Raw genomic sequence first — 26,712 nt, forward strand, 5'->3', positions numbered from 1 at the left:
TCAAAGTGCAAAGACCGGAAACGTGTTAAAGGAAAATTTGGTTATGTACACCCTTGGAGTTGATTGCAGAATTGGAGTTTGGGGGTCATTGCTTGATTTTACAGCAAATTGGGGAAGTTTTCAGTCCAAATGCTTCATTTTGTTTCTTACTATTTTATTTTATTTTTATTTTATGCATTATTGTGTTTTTTTTTTTGACATTGGGGACAATGTCCAGTTTAAGTTTGGGAGGTAAGGATTGAAAAAAAAATGACCAAATTGAAAATTTGACCTGGTTTGATTTGTTTTTGTGTTGTTTTTTTTTTCTTAGTTAGTTTTATTTACTCTAAACAAAAACACAAAAACATTCAGAAAATTTGAAAATTCAAAAAAAAAATTGTCTTGTTTTATTTATTGCTTTGAATTAGATTTTTGTTAGTTTCCCGACCCAATGATATAATTGGATTGAATTTGAACTACATGGATCAAGAACTTAGTAAGCATGTGTTGTGTGAAATTCCTTATTCTCTTGTTAGCCTTACACATGTTTAATCATCTGTTAAAAACCAAATCCACGTAGCCTTGTTGATGTGAAACTAAAGTATGGCTTAAAGCTTCGCATGTGAATATACTGATCATATACAACCTATGTGAGTTTTTGAGCCTATTGAAAAAGTGTGCATTTTTCATACACTCATATTTTTTCATGTGTGATGAACTTATGTGACTTACATCTCTAGAACTTGCGTAACGATCTTTTGAAATGTTTGTCATTTGATTGCATGAACTTGAAAAGGATAGAGGCATTAGATTTATCACCATGCCCAAATAAGATCCTGACCAACTAGACTACAACGGAACCAAAAAATTTGATAGGATTAAAAGCACACCACAAAGTAGCACACAAATGTCCTATTTATTTTCCTTATTAACACTAAGATTTGTCAATTGTAGCATATGAAAATAAGGGTCTTTCCCGCAGAAGATTGATTTATCTAACTACTTAAAATGTCACAAAAACTGGTTGCTCTCCCTACTGACCAGCCACCGAAAAATAATTATTAGACCGACTTACACTTATCTAAATTCTACGAAATTTTATATGAAGATACTAGACACACAGAGCGACACTCCTACAAATATTTGGGATTTTTGGAGTTGATTTGCTATTTAAATTAAATTGAACAAAAACAGGACAAAAACAAATTTGAAGTAGTTCACAAATTAAGAAAAACGAGTTAGGGGAATTGTTATCCACCACCAAATAATCATGCAAACATGTTATGTTTCATTTAAATTCCTTTTATTTCCAGATGAAGATGCTCAAGTTGGCTCAATGTTAGAACTCAACCTATTACTCTTTCTTACATAGTATGTTAAGAGAATGGTGTTTTCAACTTAACTTAGTCCCTAGCATGCAATCTAGAATGACGTGTTCATAGATTTAACAAGTAGAAATCATTAAGAACGAAAAGAGTTTGAGTTATCACAAGGCATCGTAAGTATTGGCGTTGTCTTACTTATCCTAGAAATTGGTTCACATGTTAATCGCAATTAACAAGTCCTACTCTAGAACATATGTAGGTCCTCATTCGACAAGGGCAGGCACACACATATTCATAGCATTAGAATCCTAGATATACTTACTAATATGCATCCATAGAAAACAAATAAAGAATTCATCAATAAGACAAGTAGTGAACCAATTTTCATCCATTCATAAAAGTAATTTAAACGAAATGTCATAACAAACTTTCAAAACAGCCCCTAACTTATAAAAATTTAGTTACACATAGTTCTCAAATTAAACCAAAAGAAAGACATGAGTTTGAGAAGATAAAACCGAAAGAAGAGAATGCCAAAGATTTCCTCCTTCCTTTCTTTCCTTTCTCAACGCAGCAGCCTTGCCTTTTTTTCTTCCTTTCCTTCCTTTTTTTCCTATCTTTTTTTCCTAAAAAAAAACTCCTCTTTTGCCGCTGCAACCTCAGCCTTTATGCCCATGCTTACTGCCCCATTTCTGCTCCATAACTCACCCCACTAACAGCCATTTAGTGATGACAATAAGTGAGAGGAAATGGTAAAACAATTGTAACTCTTTGGGTAGCCCTTATGCCAATTACTCCCACTTAATCCTCATCTTTATTTTCATTTCTTCTGATATTTGAATAGGTATCAGCTGGCTTGTTCTTGGCTGCATCAGTTTTGGCTGCTAGATTTATTGGGTTTATTGCTTTCATTGCAGTTACAAACTGCCTAGTCTCTTGTGAACCTTTTAGTGTTAAAACGGCCATAACTTCTTCTACAAAAATGATATTAACAATCTGCGAAATGCTCCAGAAAATAGACATCCGTAGCTTTCCAAGAATATAAGGCTCATTCTCTAATTCATTTTGAGCTGTTCAAAACTTTCATCCAAAGTCAGCTGACCTGCACAGGCAGTTTTGACGAATTTGTTACTTAATATCCAACTTGTGCTATTTTTCTTTTCTTTGCTTGACAAATCCTAGAAAACACAAAAACAAAGTAAATAGCTCAAAAATATAAGGAACTAACTAAGAAAAGACAAGTGAATTTGATGTAAAATATATATAAATATGAGCTTATCAAATACCCCCACATTTAGCTTTTGCTAGTCCTCGAGCAAAACAAATAAAACATGAAAAATATTAGCTTCCCCCTATGTGACCCTCATAGAACTTCATTCAAGAAAACAAATCATCAAGAACCTTAGCTAGCACCAAACAAGCTAATCCAAGCTCATCTTCCTTATTCAAATGTTAGTAGTAACCTTTTAATCATCCATGAAGTGTAGTGTGTGTAATAGCCATGCTAATGCAATTTCAAGTTTTTTTTTTTTTAAAACACCACTTGCTAACTAGTGACCTTCTCACGGGACATACACTCAATCACATATATGTTTAGTTTAACGTGTTTCACTCAAAGAATCAGATGTGAAAGATCTACCATAAGCTTGCATAAAGATCTCATCTCCACAATCATAATTGCAAAACTTAAATCAAGAGGACTTTTATTGGTTGTAATGAGGCTTAGGAAGAGGGTTATAGAAATGAAAGGATAGGTAAACACAAGTTCCAAGCTACATTGCAAGCAATTCTCTTGTTGAGATTTACAAGAACTCAAACTCTTCAACAACCCTACTAATACCTCCAACCACACCCCTAAAGTGAAACTTCAAAAAAAAGAATTATTTGCTTTGTATACTTTTTTTTTTCTTTTTTTTCTTTCTTTTTTGTTTTAATCAATTTTGCACATAACTAAATACAAACCTTTAAATACCCCCACACTTATTCTTTTGCCAAACTCGTTCGAAGTACTTCACAAATATTTCTCATAAGACAATCTCACATTGCTCACTAGCTGGCTTGGAAAGGGTAAGGAAAAATGTTTAAGGTATAAGGGTAGACATATCAGGTGATAAGAAATAAAAGGCTCAATATATATGACTCAAATTGGCAATCTAATGATATCATTTCTCTTTAGGAAACATGCTTATTTGGGCCATGGTGATAAACCTAATGCCTCTATCCTTTTCAAGTTTATGCAATCAAATGACAAACATTTCGAAAGATCGTTACGCAAGTTCTAGAGATGTAAGTCACATAAGTTCATCACACATGAAAGAATATGAGTGTATAAAAAATGTACACTTTTTCAATAGGCTCAAAAACTCACATAGGTTGTATATGGTCACTATATTCACATGTGAAGCTTTAAGTCATACTTTAGTTTCACATTAACAAGGCTACGTGGATTTGGTTTTTCACAGATGATTAAACATGTACAAGGCTAACAAGAGAATAAGGAATTTCACACAACACATGCGTACTAAGTTCTTGATCCCTGTAGTTCAAATTCAATCCAATTATATCATTGGGTCGGGAAACTAACAAAAATCTAATTCAAAGCAATAAATAAAACAAGACAATATTTTGTTTGAATTTTCAAATTTTCTAAATGTTTTTGTGTTTCTGTTTAGAGTAAATAAAACTAACTAAGAAAAAAAAAAACAACACGAAAACAAATCAAACCAGTTCAAATTTTCAATTTGGTCATTTTTTTTTTCAATCCTTATGGTTCCGTTGCCGAGACTAAGAATTTGTTTGATTTGTTTCCTTGTTGTTGCTTTTAAACCAATTCTTGCTGCATCATTTCTGCTCCATAACTCACCCCACTAACAGCCATTTAGAGATGACAATAAATGAGAGGAAATGGTAAAACAATTGTAACTCTTTGGGTAGCCTTTATGCCAATTACTCCCACTTAATCCTCATCTTTATTTTCATTTCCTCTGATATTTGAATAGGTATCAGCTGGCTTGTTCTTGGCTGCATCAGTTTTGGCTGCTAGATTTATTGGGTTTATTGCTTTCATTGCAGTTACAAACTGCCCAGTCTCTTGTGAACCTTTTAGTGTTAAAACTGCCATAACTTCTTCTACAAATATGATATTAACAATCCGTGAAATGCTCCAGAAAATAGACATCTGTAGCTTTCCAAGCATATAAGGCTCATTCTCTAATTCATTTTGAGCTGTTCACAACTTTCTTCCAAAGTCAGCTGACCTGCACAGGCAGTTTTGACGAATTTGTTACTTAATATCCAACTTGTGCTATTTTTCTTTTCTTTGCTTGACAAATCCTAGAAAACACAAAAACAAAGTAAATAGCTCAAAAATATAAGGAACTAACTAAGAAAAGACAAGTGAATTTGATGTAAAATATATATAAATATGAGCTTATCATATGTGAGTTTGAAATGGTTTTAGAGAGAGAGATAGAGAGCGGGAGACAGTTAACTTTCTAACAAAATCTGATTGCACTCGTGTAAACGGATTTAGAAGAATGAAATGAGGGTGAATTCCCTATGGCGCTGACTATTTTCAAGAAATTGTGCTCCTTTCTAGCTATTGGGGAATTGATTTGTTCGAACCACGATATGTTTTGGTTTAGATCTGCGTGTCTTTGTAGTTGACCGCCCGAATAAAATTATACACTCAGGTCCCATGGTGACGTCGAGAGGTCTCATATCCAATTTTGGACCTTTAGTGGTGGACCCAAGATTCTAATTTCGGGTGGTCCTAATTAAGGGACGTTAAGCTCTAGTTCGGAGGTGGGCTGGGGCACCTATACGCCTCTAGGCAAAGGCCTAGGTAGACTAGACGGATTTAAGTAAATTACTATATATCATACATGTAAGTGCTCATTTACACTTACAAAAATATACTTGTATTGAGAATTTGTGGTTTATTATTTTAATTAGGTTTATTATTAAATATATAACATTCAACAATATCAAAAATTTTTGCTTTAGTATTTTAGTGAATTTGATGGTATGAGATGAAAGTGTAAGTGATTACGAGTTCATAATACCTTACGAAATACTTTTTAGAGGCTATATGAATTTATGGGGAATTTTTTAAAAGTAACGATGTCAAACATATGGTATAAAAATATTGGTTGAGTAATACACCATCTGTTTGCTAATTAAAATGTTAAGGTTGCACAACCTGATTGGACAACAATTAAAAAAATGAGAGTTGTTCATGTGGGAAATGGAGAGAAAAAGTCTTTCTTCTTCGTTGTAAATAAGGTCCAAGAACAACAGTCACAATGGTCTTCTCTCTTCCATCACATGCCCACACTGTTGGATGGTCCTCAGAGATTCTCACATGCGCTTCTTCGGACGTTCAGGTTGGACCCACCCTTGCAGACCTTCTGCACCCGCCACTGCCCCTCACAACCATTCTCATCATGTTAAAATCCTGTGAGTATACAACAAGTTATGGCAAGCGTTTGTTATTTTGGATGATGCTGATGCAAGGCGCAACAGATAGAAATGAAATAAAATGAAATGAGAAAATAAATTTAAGATAAAAAAGGATGGATAGGTTAAAAAGAAATGATAGGCAAGGCTTACTATCTTCATGTGCAAGGAAAGACCTGAAAATCCTATAAACTTTGGTTCTAGTACCAACCTACGACGTAGACAACTAGAAGAACAAAGCAGCAGACTCTTAAACAAGAGAAAGACACAAATATGAGATAAAAGTCTCTCTGAATATTTCATTCATCAACAAAAAACGTCCAACTCCTCTCCTTCTAGCAAGAAGTGGGTTTTATAACCATTTTGTAACTTACATTCAAAATTTAAAAGGGCAATAAACTTAGAAACACTGAAACTTGAACATTACATAAAGAAAGTCTATTATCAGCCATAAAACGTCCTAGCTTATTATGATTTGCCAAAAAATACCTTGAAATTAATCTCATCACCCATTTGTATTAAAACACCCTCTTTATTCCAACACATTAAATTCATCTTCCAATAATTTATTGTGCTCCATGCCAAATGCATCTTTTATTTTTTGTCCTATATCAGATGCATATTCAAGATGCATATTCAAGTTTTGATACCATTGTTTTGTTTTGCATTAGAATGTTACGATCAGTCATTCAAGCGTGTTTGTGTTTCAAGGATCAGTGCATATCGGTGCTATCAACTGTAGATGGTTCGTACAACTGATCTTAGCAGAATCTTTGTTTACATATTGTTCCATTTTGGTTTAGTTCCTATTTACACCATAAATACTCATTTAGGGATACAACAATGTAGAGTTACTACTACCAATACGAATAGAGAATTTATTTAAATATGGGTATTAAAATATTAACAATTAATGCTATGATCTCTTTTTTCACTCTCCAGATTTAGGTCTCTTATGAAATCATTAAGAGGTGGCTAAAGAGTGATTGAAGATTAATTTTTCATTTAGAGAGCTTGTTACATATACTCTTACACTTGCAATAATTATGTCGCACCATCAACTATCAGACATTATTTTAAGCGTTTTTATCATAAATGGTTCTTGAAATTAACCTACTCTATTAAAATGGTTTCTAAAATTGAAAATCGATAAATGTAATCTCTAAAATTGGGTGTCGCAAATCAATGTGGTACTTCCATCTTATGTGCTAATATGACATATGCATGGGTCCTACAAATTTAATTAAATATTATTATGTGAATTAAGAATATTTAAATAATACAATTTTTATTTTTATAATTAAAAACTTAAAATAACTAAGAATCACCACCCAATCAGTAAAAAAAATGAAGAGCTTCAAATCAGCTTCAACAAACCCAGTTGTTCTTCTAGTTCAAGTCTCTCTCTCTTTCTATCCTCTGCTTACTGCTTATGTTTTTTCTTCTTCTGGGTTTTTGGTTTAAGGGCGTATGAGTCCTGAAATTTATGGAAGTGTACAGATTTTCAGCAGTAAAAAATAGAGGAAGATTCTCTTCTTTCTTAATCTCTCATCTTTCCTCCCCTCCTACTTGAACGGTTATGAATAAGCCACGTTAACATCTCATATTGATTTTTTTTTATAGAGACAATAAGACAAAAAGTAAAGTGGGAATGGAGATAAGGGAAGGCCCGGAAGGAAATGAGAATAGGAGGGAAGATGATCCTACTCTGTAAAAAATAACCTTGTTGCTCTGTTTTTTTTCAGCGGTGTGAAAAAACAGGGGAGACAATAGTGATCGGAACCAAACATGTTTTGCGAATCTTGGAGAGCTTAAACAATCAGCTACTTCCTTCCCTCACGACGACATTACTATAAAGATACCCACAACTTCGCGGGGCAGTGGGAGGGGCTGGGTTGTGGTTGTAAACATGTAGTGGGAGGGTGGGAAGGGAAGAAAATGACGAAGAATGTTCAATCATCTTCTTCTTATTTTTTTTATTGAGTAAATTGTAACAATGAGTCCCTCAACTTTAATCAAATTGGAACAATGATCCATCAACTAAAAATCTATTACCATTGGTCCTTCAACTGATAGGAGCATATTTATGCAACTTAGTTAGCTTGTTTTCTTGCATTTTCATGGTTAGTTTGTGTTTATTATAGTGATTTGAGTTATTTTTGTGTGTTTGTAGGTCTAATTGGCAAAGTTGGCAAGAAAATGCATTTTGAAGCATTTTAGAGCAATTTTAGGATGGATTGGATTGCATGCATGTGAAGCATAAGGAATGGACGTTTTTGAAGATCAAGTGAAGCTAGGAACGTGCTAAAGAGATGGAGAAATCAATTCAAGACTTGGAAGATGAATAATCAGCTGCAAGGGCACCTAAATCCCTTCTAGAAGGCCTATAACTTCACTTAAACACATGCTGGCTGCACCATCCTTTCTAGAAGCCCTAGAAAGGTGGCGCCTAAAACCCTTCTAGAAGGTCAAAATCAGCCAAAACACACTCTTTCTAGAAGCCCTAGAAAAGTGGTGCCCCAAACCCTTCTAGAAGTCCTAATTTCTGCCACAAAACATGTTCTTTCTAGAAGTCTAAAAAAGTGGCGCCTATTCCCTTTCTAGAAGCCTAAAATTCTGCCACAAACCCTAGTTCTTTTCCACCTTGGATTGGGCCAAGACTTTGCCGCAAAACCCTAGCCTTTTTCCCATCAGAATTTGTGAAAACCCTAGCCTATAAATAGATGTTTTCAGCCAAAAATTCGTGAACCACCCCCCATATAACTCAGAAACCCTTTCAGCCACATTCTACACCATTCTATACCATTATACACCTTTGCCGCACCCTTGGGAGGAAGAAGAGAAGTTTGTTGAGCCTTCCATTGGAGCAAGGACCTTGTGTACAAGCCACCTGCAACCATTGGAGTTCTAAGAGTTCTTTCTTCCCTCGTTTTAGTTTCAATGTTTATTTCAGTTTGCTTTTCAATTTCTATGAACATGTGTAACTAAGTTTTTCTTAGTTAGAGGTGAATTCAAAGCCATGGACATATGTTTAATATGAATTGATTCCTTTTAGTTATTGTTTCGTAAAACATGAATGTGATTTACTTATCTATTTGATTGATAACTTATTTTTGTGTGTTGATTAAGGATGCATACTTAGTTTGCATACATGAATCTAATGCTAAATTATAAGAGACCTTCACCTAATCGTTAGGAACTTATAATTACAAGTAGTGGAGATTGTTAGTCATAATCGTGTTAAGTAGATTCTTGGCAAGAGTATCATGCAGTTCATAGTTATAATTGCCTTGTCAATGCTTATGATTTCCATGGAACTTAATGATCTTTGAATTTATCTCTATCATGCTATTCATATAGGAAACTTGAGAAGAATAAGTTGGTTGCGATGCGTTGTCCATTCAATTCAATGAATTTAAGGAAATCTGAGAGTTAATTAGTGCATTCACGATTAATTTGGGGCATTGTCATTCATGGTTTAAAGAAACAAGACCGGAAATCAATTTATGTTGCATATGTTTATGTGTGGAGAATGACCCTCTAACTAGCCTATTTCACCATTCAATTCACTTAATTTCATACCTAGTTTGCTTTAGTTTTGCAATCTATTTAGTTTTACTTCAATTTTGTCAAAACCAAACCCCCTTATCTATTTGGTGTTTTTAGGTCAGAATCTGTCCAAACCAGATTCTTCAGAGTGTTTTGAGTTAATATAAGTTAGAATTAGTCCATAAACGTTGTTTGAGTCTGTTTTAAGTCTAATGGTTAGTATTGTACTGTTTTGAATCTTTTTAGTGTGTTTTGAGTTAGTTAAGTCGTAATCTGTTTTCTTTTAGTCTTTTGAGTCAAATTAAGTTCTATTTTCGTCCAAATCACTTGTTAGGTCTAGAATTGAGTTTTTTTAACTTAGTTTTGCTGATTTGAGTGTTTTAGGTCAGTTTAAAATTTATAGAGTCTAGTCTTGTGTTTTTAAGTCTAGTTTAGTGTTTTAGAGTTTAATTTATGTAGGTTAGCAGCCCTAGTTAATCCCCAGTTTAGAACGATCCCTACTTGCTTAATACTACAATTACATATTCAATACGGTTTAATTTGAGTGCTAGTAAAATTTCACATCATCAACTCATCAAAATGAGTAGCTATGCTTAGTCAAAATTTTGTCAAAATAAGTTATGTTGGAATGATCATTGCTACAATTGGGGTCCCTCAACTTATCAAAAAGTGTAGCTATGGTCATTTTGATCAACTTTGTCAAGTATTTTTTTATATAGCAATATATTATCAAATAGAAATGTTATAATAAAATTAACACGTTTTATGTAAGTTGGTATGAGAAAAGGGAGAGACGACCTAGGCACATAAACACGAGACCAAGGGAACATATTTCCAATTTAATTTTAATTTATTTTCCCTGGGTGAGCTCTGTTTGTGACTCAAGCAAATTCACAAGAACCCCAATTCAAGGCCAATTCCAATTCCACGCCAATTCCGTCACGCCCCTAAAACTCTAGCCAATGTACTCATCCAAGTCCGGCCGAGTTGGCGGCGGCGGCTCAGGACGCGGAGTCGGAGCCGCCAAGCTTGGCCGAGCCTCCTTCCCTCCGCCCCTCCGCTCCTCAGCCCAAACCAGCCGCCTCTCCCTCGGAGGCTCCAATCCCAGAGGCCGCAACTCAGGCTCCAATACGTCAGCAGCCGCCGCCCCGCCGGCCGTGGAAGAGCAGTTCAGTTTAGTCGCCGGGCGTAACCCACTTGCTTTCTCTGTGATCATTCGTATGGCGCCGGACTTGGTGGAAGAGATCAAGCGCGTCGAAGACCAAGGTGGTGCGCCCCGCATCAAGTTCGGTCCGTCGCCTAACAACTCCCTCGGCAATGTGAGTTTCTTGGGAGCATTTGAACTGGGGATTGCTTAAATTTTGCTAATTTCGTTGGGTTTTGGATTTCGTAGTGTTTGTGATTTGCTTGTGTGCGGCTCTGGGTTGTGTTTCAATTTTGCATTGCTCAAGTTTTTCGGTATGGTGTCGTTGCGTAATCCTTGTTGCTTTATGAAGTTTCATGGAGAAGAAATTTTGGACTTTGCTTATTTCCTTCAACTTTTCACTAGGTTCTTTATATTTCTCTTAATTTTCAGGGGCATTTTTTTTTCACTTGGGAGTATTTTAATTTGAAGTTGTTCTTATATTTTTTCAACTTTCGGTTTGGTGTTGCTTGTATAGTTGAAATTTTGTTCCTTTTTGGGGCAATTTGTTACTCTTATGCAGAATTATTACTTTGTCCACTAATTTGGTTTCTTTGAAGTTTTTCTTTTGGCAAGGTTGATGTTTTCGGAGTTTTTGCTATAGTTTACCTGCCCAGATAATAAAATTTGAGTTCTTTTAAGTCTCTCCATTGGAATATTTGGAAATTTTGTTAATACTAGTTAATCTACATGCAGAGATTAATCTTAATGTTATCATTGCTTTGAATGGTCCAATATTGCTTCAGGTTATTGATCTGGGTGGGAAGGAGTTTACATTTACATGGGACCAGGAAGTTGGTGACCTCTGTGACATTTATGAAGAGCGTGAAAGTGGTGAAGGTGGAAATGGTTTGCTAGTTGAATCAGGATTTGCATGGCGCAAAGTTAATGTGCATCGGATCTTAGATGAGTCAACTAAGAACCGTGTTAAACAGCGGTCAGAGGAAGCTGAGCGCAAGAATAAATCCCGCAAGTATGTAGTCTGATTGTCACTGTGGAGTTCCCTCGCTTTTTCATTATTCAATAGTTATAGGCATATTCTTTCTTTAGTTTCTTTGCTTTGCCACAATTAAATATTTTTAACTGCATTTGCATTGGCTGCTTCAGGGAGGTTGCAATATAGAACACTATTTTTGGTGGTACTTAGGTGCTAATACTATCTTCAATTGTCATCATTCTTGTGTAGTTCTGGTTGCCCATTAGTTGCATTATTTTTACTAAAATTAATTTGATGCTTTTTATTTCATGACTAGTTTCAAGACTTTTTTTTTAGTACAATTATCAGAAGGTTGAAGTCTGTTGTGTTGCAACTGTCAACTGTGTTATGCCTTTGAGTTGTTCCGACTGTTGTCTTATCCCTTTAATTTGTTTTTTGTTTCTGAAAACAGAGCCATTGTGTTAGAACAATGTACAGAGACGAAGAATCAGTTAAAGCAATATGATACTACAACAGGTAAGGTTTTCAATCTGAGTTTCATATATTTTCATATTTTTAGTATAATACAGTCATTTTCTGACTTGCATAGACGTTAGTAGTTTAGTGCGAAGTAGGAAAACACTGAACTTGAGATGCGTAATTAATGTAAATTTTTCCACTATAGTCTACATTGCCTTATAAGAAAATGAGATTGAACTAGCTAGAAATGCACATGAGGATCGATAAATTTTAGCGCGCAGTCTAAATTGAAAAAAATTAATGTGTTATATGTCAATGAAAAATTTTAATTGTTTTTTTCTTCTGGTTTTGTTTAAACGGCTGCTGATCGTATATGTTCAGTTAACTACTGTTTGTTACTTTTTTATTTTTATTGAAAGATTACAACTGAAACCACTGAACTGTTGGGTTTTTCCACCTCATGATGAGTTGTCCTAACTCTATTATGATTAAGAATTAATGTCTTAGAGGATTAAATTGTTTACCTAGTTAGAGTGGTTTTCCCAATTGGAGTTGGTTTCTCAATTGGAGAAGGATTCATAACTAGGTTCCAATTAGGATCAGTAATCCTTATTAAAGAAAACCTTTATTATGCAAAACAATAAGTTGTATACCACTCAAGGAGTTAGAGTGAGAGAATAATGTAAGGGCAAAATGTGTGCGAGAGAAAAGAAAAAAAGATAAGAGTGTATTTTTTGTTCTTGTTCTTGTTCTTTCAGGTTCTCTTCCAAGTGTTAATACTAGAGGGTTGGCAAGATTATTCGTTGTACTCATTATTGATATAGTGAAAGTTTGTTGTTGCTGCTCCGAGGATGTAGGCGCATAGCTGAACCACGTAAATTCTTGGTGTTATTTATCTTTGTTTTTTTTTTCGGTTTTCCATTTCCGAGTTTTTTCTGTTTTCCCCATTCTTAAACGTGATATTCACAACATGAACTACATAACTAACGTATCTGATACCTCACTTGTTTCCAGCTAATCAACCTTGGAGGAATTTCAAACGAAAGAAAGAGACTCCCTTTAAGAAGCAGAAAGTTGAACTGCCTCAAGGTGAGTGGAGCCTTCTAGAAGCTTTTATTTTCTAACCTTTTTTTTCTTTTGGGGTGGTGGTCGGTTGTTTCTTGTGCCTTTTTGCACATGATGCTGTGATTCTCTAGACCCATACCTCTACTACCTAAATGATCCACAATTAGACACTTATATTGTGCCACTGTCCATACAAGAAAAACTATTTCGTTGGAACACCCTAATATCAAGCTTCTAGGTTTCCTCTTATACTTCCCCAAGCTCATTACAATAAACTTTTATTTAAAAGTTCTCTTACTATTGTCCCATCTATTTAACCTTGTCACTATCCCCAGCCAAAGTAATCCTTGTCACTATACCTCTTCCCTCCTTTTCACTATTTTAAATTCTTTCTTCTTCCAGGCTTACAGCTTTAAAGTTGTTTTATTTGAGTTTAAATTTTTTATTGAATCGTCTATTTATTTGAATTTTCAGCTCCCCCTAAATCTACAGTTAAAACTGGAGTGTCATCAACAACTACTGCAAAGGGTAAGTACTCATCATCACCTCTTCAAACTCTACCTGAGCAATCTGGTGCTCTACCATCTCCGTTAAGAACTAGAAATAATTTGATGAGTCATGCAAGTGTGGAAGATATTATACCCTTTCAAGTGATTAAAAAAGACAAACCTGCTCCAAGCTCTGATAAAGAAATCCAAATCACGACCAGTATTGTACCACAAGAAACAGTGGGCAAAGGCAATGGTGGAGCTAATGTTACAGATTTGCAGATTATGTTGATTGCTTTGCTCACGGAGAATCCCAAAGGCATGAGAATAAAGGTATGCACTAAAAAATGACATTTAATATATTTGATAATAGCCTTAGGTCTACTGTTAAATCGTCCAATCTTATAAGGTCGTATTATGTTTTTATATTTTAGACATGACATTATTCCAAGTGGAAAAATTCCACTCTGTAAATGATATATTCCCAAATAGGACATATAACCCATCCCACCACTTCACACAAGAAGAGTGGAAGAGAGTTCTAGTTAACCTGATGTAGGATATCTAAGGGAACCCCTGGGCTTTGCCATAAAAGCTGCATCATATAACATATATTGTTGGGTTTTTATCACAAATGGTCCCTGAAATTGAAAATCAATCAATGTAGTCCCCGAAATTGGGTGTCTGAAATCAATGTGGTCCTTCCGCCACAATTCTGTTAAAAATTATGTTATGTGTTGATGTGACACATAACTAGGTCCCACAAATTTAATTAAATATTTATATGTGAATATAAAAATATTTAAATAATAGTATTAGGGAGAATGACAAGTTATCAAATATAGTTACTGTTAAATAGTTTGTTAAAGCTAAATGTTATCAGTTTTGTTAGTAACTGTAGTTAGTTAAGGTAGTTGAGGGTATTCTTGTAATTAGCATAAGGCAGCTAAGGCTATATATATTCACATCTGTACAACTGAATTATTGATTCAATACAATCAAGAAAACTTACTGTTGAAGTTTTCTGTTTCTATATGGTATCACTCCATCCTGCTTTACAGCACTGACCTTCTCTTCCGCTCGACCTCTCGATTGATTCCTGATCGATTCTTGCTTTCTTCTCTCTAATTCTTCACTTTTTTGTTCCCGATCTCTCTTGAATCTTGATCGCTGCAAGCTATGGCTGCTCAATCTGTATCGCAACCTACTGGGTCTTCTTCTCCGATCATCTCTCCTTCGGTCCAAAACCCTAATTCCTCTTCTAATCCGAGTCCTCTGAATTCGTATACTTCTCTTACGATTCACAACATCGGCAGTATGGTTCCAATCAAGCTGAAAAGTTCCAACTATTTGCCATGGCGAGCATTGTTTGCTCCAATTTTCCAGCGATACAAGCTTCTTGGTATCATTGATGGCACTGAGATTTGTCCTTCACCATTCTTGCCCGATCGCTCGATGAATCCTGCCTTCGAGGATTGGTATGAAAAAGATCAAAACCTATTGATCTGGCTCAATTCTACCCTATCAGAAGAACTCATTCCGTTCACAGTTGGTGTTTCTTCTTCTCGAGAACTCTGGGTAAAGCTTGAACAACGTTTTGGTGGAATTTCAGAGGCTCATATTCCAATTACGATCAAGACCTCAATCAATTCAGAAAGGATCTTAGTCCATTTCTGCGTATCTTCAACAAATCAAGGAAATTGCTGATTCCTTGCACGCTGCTGGTGCTTCAGTGTCTGATCGTGACCTAATTGCTGCCACTCTACATGGATTACCTGATGAATTCGAGTCTTTTATTGACTCCATCATGCTGCGGCTCTCTTCTACATCTCTTGATGAACTCCATGGCCTCTTACTCACCAAGGAGTTGTCTATGGCTCGCTGCAAGGCTGCTATTTCCTCATCTGCAACTGAACCTTTTCAGGCCTTCTCAGTGCAATCTCAGCCTCCCTTGCTTCCTACTCCATCTGTTTTTGCTGCTCAGAATCAACCATTTCACTCTGCTTTCCGATTTAACTCAAATCGTGGTAAGCCAGCTCGAGGTAATTTCTCCTCCAATCGCAGCAATCGCAATTTTCATAATAATAGGGGCACTTTCACCAACAATCGTGGCAGTCGCAATTATCAAGGCAATCGCAATTATCAAGGTTCTTCCACTTTCAAAGTTCCTTGTCAGATTTGTGGTTCTACCAGTCATGAGGCAATTGACTGCTTTGATCGTATGAATCCGGATATTTGCGGTCGAATTCCTCCAGCCAAACTTGCTGCAATGTGTGTGCTGATTTAGCAAAATCTGCTCAGCCTTGGTTAATTGATTATGGCGCCACCTCCCACATCACCAATGATGTAGCCAATATTTTTTCTCCAACTCCTTACACTGGAGAGGACAAAGTGTACATTGGAGATGGTAAAGGATTATCTATCCATCATATTGGTTCCTCATCTTTGCACACTCCTCATTCTTCCTTTAAACTGAGCAATGTTTTACATGTTCCTTTCATGAAACATAATCTCTTATCTGCTTATCAATTTCTTAAGGATAATAACTGTTCATTGACTCTTGACCCTTATGGATCCACTGTCAAGGATCGCATTTCGGGGAAGATGCTTTTGCAAGGACCTGTTAGGGATGGTTTCTATCCTCTCAACAGTTCCACCAGTTCTTCTTCTTCACCTTCAGCGTTTTTCAGCATTCAAGCACCAGTCACTGTATGGCATAAGCGCCTCGGACATCCTTCCTCCTCAATTTTTCGAAGAGTCATATCTACCAATAATCTTGCACTGCAAGGCAAGAAGACTGTTGATTTTTTCTGCTCAGATTGTGCACTTGCTAAGAACCACAAGCTTCCTTTTGGAGTGGCTTCTTCATCAACAACTCACAGTCTCCAACTTCTGCATTGTGATCTGTGGGGACCTGCCTCTGTAACATCTAATAGTGGCTTCAAGTATTATCTACTTCTTGTTGATGATTTTAGCAAGTACAGTTGGTTTTTTCCATTGAAGTCTAAGTCTGATGTATTTTCTACATTTGTTACTTTCAAAACCTATGTAGAAAACTTCACTGGCAATAAAATCAAGATTCTGCGTTCAGATTCAGGGGGTGAATTTACTAGTCACTCTCTTACTTCATTTCTTCGTGATCATGGTATATTGCATCAATTTAGTTGTCCACATACGCCTAAACAAAATGGCTGTGCAGAGACAAAGCACAGACATCTTGTTGAGACAGCTCGCACATTACTTGTAGCTTCTCAAGTTCCTTAGGTTTTTTGGGTTGAAGCCTTCTCCACTGCAATATATCTTATAAATCGACTTCCTATTTTTGGTCTTACAAAGTCACCGTGGGAACTTCTTTTCCACCATCATCTAGATTACTCTAAACTTAAAGTATTTGGCTGTCAATGCTATCCCTGGCTTAAACCGTACATTCACAGCAAATTGGATGCTAAGAGCAAAAGTTGTGTGTTTTTGGGCTATAGTCTTCAACATAAAGGCTATAGATGTCTTGATCCCGTCACTAATAGAATCTACATATCAAGACATGTTGTCTTTGATGAAACAACTTATCCTTTTGCATCATTGCCGCCCAACAGTCCCACTTCAAAGATTTCATTTTCTACACCATCTCCATCCTCTGACCTTAAATTCAGCAAACATTTTTCCAATTCTCCTCCAGTCAGTACCTTTTCAGCACCACAGTGTTCTTTTGTACCTCATCCTATCAATCGGATTACATCTTCCAATGAAACTTCTTTCTGTGATCAGTCAGTGGATAATTCTCACACTTCTTCCAGCTCTGCCTCTTTCAATGACTCCTCTCTCTTACCTATTCAGCCTAGTAATCAACCTATTTCTGGGAATACACATCCTATGATTACAAGATCTAAGGCTGGAATATACAAGTCTAGAGCTTATGCAGCAACAAAACATCCACTTCCAGTTGATCTTGACTTTGTTCCTAGTACTTATTTACAAGCATCAAAGCATGCTCACTGGCGAGTTGCAATGCAGGCTGAATATAATGCCTTAATAACCACAGGCACTTGGTCTCTTGTTCCCTCTCATCCTTCTCAAAATGTTGTTGGATGTAAATGGGTGTTCCAGGTCAAGAAAAATCCTAATGGAACCATTGATAGATACAAAGCACGCTTGGTGGCAAAGGGCTTTCATCAGCAAGGAGTTGACTTTCAAGAAACCTTCAGTCCTGTTGCTAAACCAGTCACCATTCGGATTCTTCTTACACTTGTTGTCCAAGATAATTGGTTCTTGAATCAATTAGACATTAGCAATGCATTCCTCCATGGTGATTTAAAGGAGGATATTTACATGCAACAACCTCCTGGTTTTATTGATCCTAACTCTCCCCATTCTGTTTGCAAGATGAAGAAATCCTTATATGGCCTCAAACAAGCTCCTCGAGCTTGGTTTGATAAATTGTTTCAAGCTCTTCGAACACTCGGCTTTCATCAATCTCAATCTGATGCCTCTTTGTTTGTCCTTAATGGACCTCAGTTGGTTATTGTCCTTGTTTATGTGGATGACATCTTAGTTACTGGACCCAACTCTCAACTCTATCAACAGTTTATCCAACAACTTAGTACTCAATTTCCAGTAAAAGATCTTGGTCCTTTACACTATTTCTTGGGGTTGGAAGTCCACAAATCCAACAAAGGCATCTTTCTTCATCAGACCAAGTATTTACTTGATCTTCTTAAGAAAACAAATATGGAGGGTGCCAAACCTTGTTCCACTCCTCTTGGTTCTCAGAAACTGGATCACAGTGGGCCTCTCTTGTCAAATCCTACTGAATATCGCTCTATAGTTGGTGGTTTACAATATCTCACTTGGACTCGACCTGAACTTGCCTTTGCTGTTAATCAGATATGTCAATTTATGCATGCTCCCCGAGAACAACATCTTCAAGCAGCAAAACGGGTTCTCAGATTTCTTAAAGGCTCTATTTCTCATGGTTTATGGTTCACCAAAGGTCCTATTAACCTTTCAGCATACTCTGATGCTGATTGGGCTGGCTGCACCTTTGATAGGCGGTCCACTAGTGGATATTGTGTATTTCTTGGTCCAAATCTTGTCAGTTGGAGTGCAAACAAACAAAGCATTGTTGCTCGTTCCTCCACAGAAGCTGAATATCGTTCATTAGCACATTCTGCTGCAGAATTAACTTGGGTTTGCAAAATCCTCAAAGATCTTCATTCTCCTCTCCCTACACTGCCTACCCTATGGTGTGATAATATTTCAGCAATCTCTTTGGCATCTAATCCTATTTTTCATGCTCGCACCAAGCATATTGAGATTGACTATCACTACATCCGGGAGTTGGTTCTAGCAAATCTCATCAAAGTCTGCTATGTTTGCAGTGAAGACCAATTGGCTGATCTTCACACCAAATCTTTGTCTATAAGCAGAATCTCTTATTTGTGTTCCAAGCTTCCAATTGGAATCCTATCTGATTCCTCTTTTAGCTTGAGGGGGTGTTTTAGGGAGAATGACAAGTCATCAAATATAGTTACTGTTAAATAGTTTGTTAAAGCTAAATGTAATCAGTTTTGTTAGTAACTGTAGTTAGTCAAGGTAGTTGAGGATATTCTTGTAATTAGCCTAAGGCAGCTAAGGCTATATATATTCACATCTGTACAACTGAATTATTGATTCAATACAATCAAGAAAACTTACTGTTGAAGTTTTCTGTTTCTATAAATAGAAAACAAGTTTAGTTTTATATAATTAAAAATGAAAAAGAAAAAAAAGAAGACGATGAACAATTCTTCTTCTTCACTCCCACTCGAGCAATCACTACAGTCCCACCCCACCCCACCTCACTCCGTCCTGTCGCACATGTAACCGCAGTGGACAATTTCCTTGTAGGTGCCAGTGTGGTCAAGCTGGAACCGGGTCCAGGTCTGGTCAGGCTAGGTCAAGTCCACGTCCTGAAGCGATTCGAGAATGGATTTCAGGAAGGCGACATGGAGGTGCGAATCGTTGTCACTTTTTGAGTCGGAGTCTGAAACAAGCTAAAGTAAAAAGAAGCATTCTTATATTGTGATAAGATTCTGCTCGTTCATGAAATGATTGGCCAATCCAACAGGCAAAGCTCTCTGCAGATCTTCGAGTCAAAAAAACATAAACCGAAAGATAGAACGAAGAAGGAAAAATAGTCTTGGAAAACTTGGGATTCCATAAACTAACCAATCCCATACCAGCGAAAGACTCAAAACCAAGCCAATTTGAAGCCAAACAATTCAACACGATTAGAAATTATAGAAAATTAAATAAATAAATAATATTTTTCCATTTCAGTTGAATCTAGCACGAACAACAAGCCAAAAAGAAGCTTGAAGCTTGAATCCCAATTTATTCATTTACTTCATCATCTTCTTCTTTTTTCATTTTCATTTTAAAATTTTTAATTATATAACACTAAAAACTTGTTTCTATTATTTAAATATTTTTATATTCACATAGTAATATTTAATTAGATTGGTGGGACCCAGTTATGTGCCACATCAGCACATAATAGAATTTTTAACGGAATTGTGATGGAGGGACCGCATTGATTTGAAACACCCAATTTCAGGGACTACATTGATCGATTTTCAATTTCAGGGACCATCTTGATGGGATGGGTCAATTTCAGGGACCATTTGTATAAAAACCCTATGCTGTTTTATGTAGTCGCTGTTTTTAGGTTCCCTAAAACCCAAATTTATCTCAATATGGAAAATAAGTTTCACCTAAACAGTTGTGAAACCATCGGATATCCTATACATAAATTTAACTATGCTCTGCATGCTTATTTCATTCCAAACTATAACTAAAATAGTTTTATTCTTATGACAAACAAGTTATTTCTCAATCCGTTTGAACAATAGAAAACCACTTTAAAATCTTTTTCTAAAGAAAAAAAAACCAAAAAACCACTTTAAAACCTTTTTCAAGAGAAAAAACCAACATACATCTTTAAACAGTGTCGTACATGAACTATTGTTTTTCATGCATAATAATAGGCAATCATATAATGAAACTAATATCTAAGAGCGAGTGTGAGTTCCCCTACTTTGATTCGAAAAACATTTTCATCAAAGCAGGCGGTAGTTATGCTTCTATTGCCAACTGTGCAGCATGTTAGTTTCCTACTGCATTTGTTACGGTTTTAACAGGGCGTACTAAAAGCTGATACATTATTTTATATTCATCCCTTGCTTATAAGGTTTGGTGTGATTAAAGTTCTATAGGTCTTATTGTGTTACAGACATTATAAAAGGCAAATGATAGACTAAGTATTGAGTTTAAAGGAATCCTTTGAGTGGAGCATAAGAATGAATGCCAGTTGTTGGGAGGGTGTAAGAGTGCAGCTAGGAGAGACGGAACTTAAAACTTTTTTCTCCAAGCTAAATTATGTTAAATAGAAATGGTGAGGGAAACAATCAAATAACTTTGGATATTGTGATAGTGCATCTGGAATTCTAAAAAATCCAACTCTGTTATAAATTCATACAATGTCTTGGTTTCTACTTCTGCTACTTATCTCTCTGGATCTTGCTTTTTTAATAGGATTTAGAGAAAGCTATTGCAGATTCATATCCCAACTCTATAAAGAAAATTGAGCCCATTATTAAGAAGGTAAGTGACGGAAATCCTTGATGGTATTATTCTAATAACATTAAGTGATAATATGTCTTCTCATTCAATTTTGACATCAGATTGCTAATTATCAAGCTCCAGGGAGATACATCTTGAAATCAGGAGTGGAGTTAGAAAGCTTAAAGAAACCTGTGTCTGAAAGTGGAAGGTAATCTACTTTTTGTCCAAAGGCATACTCTGTATGATCAAGTCAAATAGTGGCAAACATGTTTTCCTATTACTCATTGTCTTTTAACTAAAGGCTTACTCTGCATGATCAAGTCAATTGGTGGCAAACATGTTGTCCAGTTACTCTGTCTTTTAGCTCGTACGGAATCTTGGTCCTCAGGAAATAGATGACTTGACACAATAATAAGCCAAAATATCTAAGAATATAGAAGGAATAAATATATTCCTGATACACAATAGTATTAAAGTTAATTTGTAGAAATATAGAAGGAAAATGGGCATCCTTTAGACCGTTCAAATTCTCTTTGAGCATGCATAATATCATTAGAGATGCTTTACGAGTTATCTCCTTGGTTTGTCACACAGAAGTTATTGATATCCTGTTGCATGTTAACTCCAATCATTCTGATCTGTATATCTAAGTTTTATGAATCTTTGGTTTTTCTATCTGAATGGTTTTCAATTCTTAATCTGAAAGTTGTTGTTGAGGGTTTTGAATTTTATATCCTTAGGCCATCTCTTTTATTTTTCTATTTAAGGATTTTAGTGCCTTCAAATTTTGTACAATTTGTTCGACATATTCTGATCCCAAACTACTTTATTTAGGATCATTTAGAATATCTCAAAAGTACATGTTTTTTTATTTACTTTGATGGCTTAACCTTTACCAATAAAGATATACGGTTTTTGATTATAGTCTGTTGTAGTTGTATCTGCTTTTATAAAAACTGATTTAACAGATTGAGCAAGGGTTTTCTACTATATATTGATGCAAGTTATAGCACGGTGTATTATATTTTGATCATTCTTGTCGGCCTCTGTCTGTCATAATGTGCATTTGTTTATTTTCAGTTCTCCCGAGGAGAAACTTCGCCAGAAACCTGCTTCTGATGGTAACCGTGAATTGCCTGTTCAAGCACCACACTTTGAGGAGAAAGTTTCTCCTAATGAGTTGGAGGAGCAGGTTCACGAACGATTGGATGCTACAATTGGTCAGGATTCAAGTGCATTGATTAAAATTGATAACCAACAGCATTCCCCTGATTTTTTTGGTGAAAAAAGGGGCTCAGACGATAATGAAGCGCGAGGAGGAAGCTCTAGCGATACTGGGAGTGCCAGTGACAGTGATAGTGACAGCAGCGATACCGGAAGTGACAGTGGAAGTCATAGCAGAAGTAAAAGTCCAGCACAAAATGGGAGTGGAAGCAGTAGTGATAGTGAAAGTGATGCATCTTCTAATAGCAAGGAAGGTTTTGATGAGGATGTGGATATTATGGCAAGTGACGATGACAAAGAACTGAAGCATAAATTGCAAGGCTCTGAACAAGGGTTTTCTACTTTGCCCATCCCATGGAGAACTCCTGATGGCACGCATGTGCAGAGTGGGATTGATGAGAAGCAAGATGATCTTGAAGTTGACGCAGTTGAGATTGAAAAACAGTTGCTTGATGCTGATCAGGTTGCTGAATTGGCTGTAGTTAGTAACTCTAATCGTAATAAAAGTGAACCTCTAGAAGAAACAAAACCCTTTTCACCTGACCATGGTGAGCTGCAAGGCCGCCAAAGTTTGGTAGACCCTGTGTATGGAGGGGAGAGTTTAGCCAAGGATGACTTCAGATATGAGCAGTCTGACAGTTCTGAGAGGATATCTAAAGGTATATCCAAACAAGGTTCTGAGGTAAAGCACACTGATGAGAAATCTAAAAACAATAAAAGATTAAAAACAGAAATATCACAGCAACCTTCTATTTCTGCGGGTAAAGGTGTCCATCTTTCAGAGGCTTCTCACAATTTGTCTCCTGATAGACTTGTTGAAGGCTCTCATAAGGACCCTGTCTCTCAAATGATGGATAGAGATGATAGGGATGAGAATATTGAATCTGGATCACTAAAGGTGTGCAACCAAGCATTTTCTGGCAGATATACTTCAGAGTTTAAACAATCAAGTTGGCAGTCTTTTGATCATAATTTACAGACAAAGGTTCCTGATTCAGCAGAAAGACCAGATAGATATGCGGAGAGCTTAGGGCATGGCGGGAAGTACTCTGAAAAGAGCTCTCAAATGCATGACGGTTTCCTCTTACAAAAAGATAAATTTCATAGAGATACTCAAAATGAGGATGGTTATGCTAATGAGAGAAAGGTTCCAGGAAATTCTAAGGAAGGTGGTACCCGAGGCAAACAGTCAGTGCCCTTGGATCCTCACTACCAGAAAGATGGTGATATGGCTGGAAAGATCAAGGGAAGTGCACAAGTTTCCAGCCTGTTATTGGGTACTTCACCAAAGTATAACAGCAGAAATGGTGCAGCCGCATCCCCTGTCGTTAATGGCAAAGGCAGTAAACTCCAAAGAGAGTTTTCAGACTTGGAGTTGGGCGAACTTCGTGAGCCCTTGCCTGAGGAAATGACAGTTAATAAGCAATTTGAGAGAAAAAGTTCTTTTAAGCAGTCAGATAACAAAAAGAGCACTTCAGAGAGCCAGGTTTCTGAATTCAGTAAAGTGAAACGTGCTGGAAAGGCAAATTTTGATTCAGGAAGGCCATCCTCTCCAGATTTAAACTCTAAGTTTCCAAGTAATCAGGAAGGCTTGAATAAAAAGAGGAACTACGAAGATCGCATTGAGGATTTAACAAGGTCTCAACAGAGAGCTGTGCAGTCTGAGTCGCAACACCCGTCACGAGTAGATCATCCTGATTTGGGGCGTTCGTTTAGCAAAACAGTGGGTCTTAGTAGTAAATCTAGACAGAATGAAGTTGGAGGCAGACAAGCAATTGGTGTGGCTGGACATGGAGAAAGCAATAAGAAAGCAACCCCAAGTGCTCCTCAGCAGCATAACTCAAAACGAGGGCTAGTTTCCCACCCCATACAAGAAAGTAAAAGACATGCATCCAATATAATGGTGGATTCGACTGATGTACGAAAGAAATCAATGGTGGCAGACGGCAATGACACTGACAGAAAAAAGAGGGATTCTTCTTCAGATGAGAATAGTTGTTCCTATTCTAAGTATGAGAAGAATGAGCCCGACCGCAAGGGACCAATAAATAATTTCTCTCAGTAAGTGAACATATTCAAGCTTTTACAATAGTGAAAACCATCTGACCAGGCTTTGGCCGTGTTGTATATAATCCTGGTTTTTGACATCTGAATTACATTATACTTTTTCCTTTTCTTATCTTAGGTACGAAGAGTATGTGCAAGAATATCGTGATAAGTATGATAGCTATTGCTCGTTGAACAAAACCATAGAGAGTTACAGGTAATTTGAAGATTCCTTTCACTTCTTTTAAGGCAATGGTGTTTCTCTTTTTGATACTTGTTTGATTAATTGCTTTGTGTTGATTTTATCCAAAATTGTGTCTCAAAACAATTTATTCCTTCTAATATAGGAATGAGTTTGAAAAGCTAGGAAAGGACCTTGATTATGCTACTCAAGGCACGGAGAAATATTATAAGATCTTGGGGCAGGTGAAGGAATCATATCGTCGATGTGAAAGGGTATGCTCTGTTCTCGATTCTCTATAAAGTCTGTAGATGATTGAACTGTGAAGTAATTCAGCAAGACATTGTCTCACTGTTTTCTTGGTCAGATGTAATATTTTGATTATGCAATTTCAGTTGTACTTACTTTTGTTTTCATGATTCCCCTTGCCCAGTGTTGTTTGCATGCCTTCCAATTTGGCTTGAATAAATATACAAGTGAAAATTTTATAGATGAACGCACCTTTTAAGCTTTGAAGTTCAGTCTACCCAGCCCACCCGATAAGCTCAGTAGTGCATGTGCTTGGATTAATCTGTATTTGATGAATAAGGAAAATTTTGGGACAAATACTATAATCATATATAAATAGCTAACATTGTGTTGCTAGTGACGTGGTAACTATTATTTGAAAAAAGAATGTAAATACTTACATTATTTTTCATTGTGTTTGTTTTTTAGGAGTATTAACAATACATAAAATGTTTCAGATTTTTTTTTCTTGATTTTGTTTAATTTTTATTTCTCTAATAACTAATGTTTTCTTGTTGAGCTTTTTGGTTTGAGTCAAATAATATTGTCGCTTGCAGAAACATACGAGGCTGAAAAGAATATTTGTGGTACTTCATGAAGAATTGAAGGTGATTTGTTCTTTCCTCGTCGTAGTTGGAGTTTGTCATTGAAATTATCTACGTTGCACTTATCATTTAAGTTTTAAACTTTTTGTGCGAGTGTTGTGAATATTTTCGTGTCTTCCTGCAGCACATTAAGCAACGGATTAAGGACTTTGCAGTCTCATACATGGAGGACTGAAACCTCGTCTTTCAGGCCCGAGGGTGTGACTAGGAAGCTAGTTGTTGAAAACAGCACAACAGAGTCCTCTTGCTGAACTCATGTCACGTTGAGAGAGCGTTCGCAGTTTTGCCGTGCCCGCGCACCCAGTATACCCGTAAATAGCACTTATAGTCGTATGTTCAGGTCAGGCTTTTTGTTCTTGTTTTGCCTGATCAGTTCAGCCTATTCGGTTTATTCGGGCTTCCTGACATTGTACTTCATGTGCATGTATTTGTATGAAACCTTTAAGGGAAGGAATTCCTATTTTTTTTTTTAAATGAGGATTAGTTGTAGGGTCCACATCATATCGAACTTTAGCGATTCAAACCGTCTATTTCAAGTTGCACCTCATAAATCATCCTTGCAAAATATTAGCCAAATCGGAAATACTTTGTTATATAAGAAACAATGAAATTTTATCTTGATAATTATATAGGCAAAGGGGTTTGTATTGAATTGAATTTTTGCAAGGATGATTTATGAATCGAGACTTACAAAATAAACGGTTCGGATCATTAAAGTTTAATGTGGTGTGGGCTCCATATTTAATCCTCATTTTTTTTTAAAAAAAATGGGGATCCCTTTGCATAAAGAGCTTGTGTATTTGTATATCATATCATATTCAAAAAATGGGGATCCCTTTGTATAAAGAGCCTGTATATTTATATATCATATCAAAACTTACAGTGGAACTCAAAGAGTTAATCAAATAAGACTAAATCATTGACACGATCCATGCACGTAATTGACAATGTGTACAAGTCTTATAATGGATTTTTTATAATAATTAAGTATGGAACTCACCATCTATGTAATTGTTGAATTTTACTTTACCGTGCTTATCTAAACTTCGCGACTGTTGCTTATAGTGTCTGATTACAGTGCAAATTTTGGTTCATGAAATGAAACAACCATGTAGTCACATGTAGAACAAAGAATTATGCCATCAGCAAAAATTGTCAGGTTGTAGGAAGCCTTCTTAATTAATACAAGAAAAATGGGTGTCTAAAGAAAATGAAAAATAGGTGTTGAGAGAAAAATAAATTCATAAAAAGTAAAAGAAGGGTATACTTGGAAGTTTAGTAAATTATTTTGAGTGTCTAGAGAAATAAGGGTGTCCAAAGATAAAA

General features: G+C 36.2%; 1 protein-coding gene across 1 annotated transcript; it reads left to right on the plus strand.

Annotated features, from left to right (window-relative positions):
* Nucleotides 1–10,125: 10,125 nt before the first annotated feature.
* Nucleotides 10,126–26,327, plus strand: LOC126612660 (uncharacterized). The gene is made up of 12 exons (XM_050281120.1): nucleotides 10,126–10,630; nucleotides 11,241–11,467; nucleotides 11,883–11,947; nucleotides 12,905–12,979; nucleotides 13,430–13,776; nucleotides 21,013–21,081; nucleotides 21,162–21,250; nucleotides 22,123–24,327; nucleotides 24,452–24,529; nucleotides 24,660–24,768; nucleotides 25,339–25,389; nucleotides 25,511–26,327. Exons 1-12 carry the CDS (start codon nucleotides 10,274–10,276, stop codon nucleotides 25,559–25,561), a joined length of 3,723 nt encoding a protein of 1,240 aa, XP_050137077.1. The 5' UTR covers nucleotides 10,126–10,273; the 3' UTR covers nucleotides 25,562–26,327.
* Nucleotides 26,328–26,712: the final 385 nt, after the last annotated feature.

This window comes from Malus sylvestris, chromosome 17 (assembly GCF_916048215.2).
Source record: "Malus sylvestris chromosome 17, drMalSylv7.2, whole genome shotgun sequence".
NCBI classification, from domain to species: Eukaryota; Viridiplantae; Streptophyta; class Magnoliopsida; order Rosales; family Rosaceae; genus Malus; species Malus sylvestris.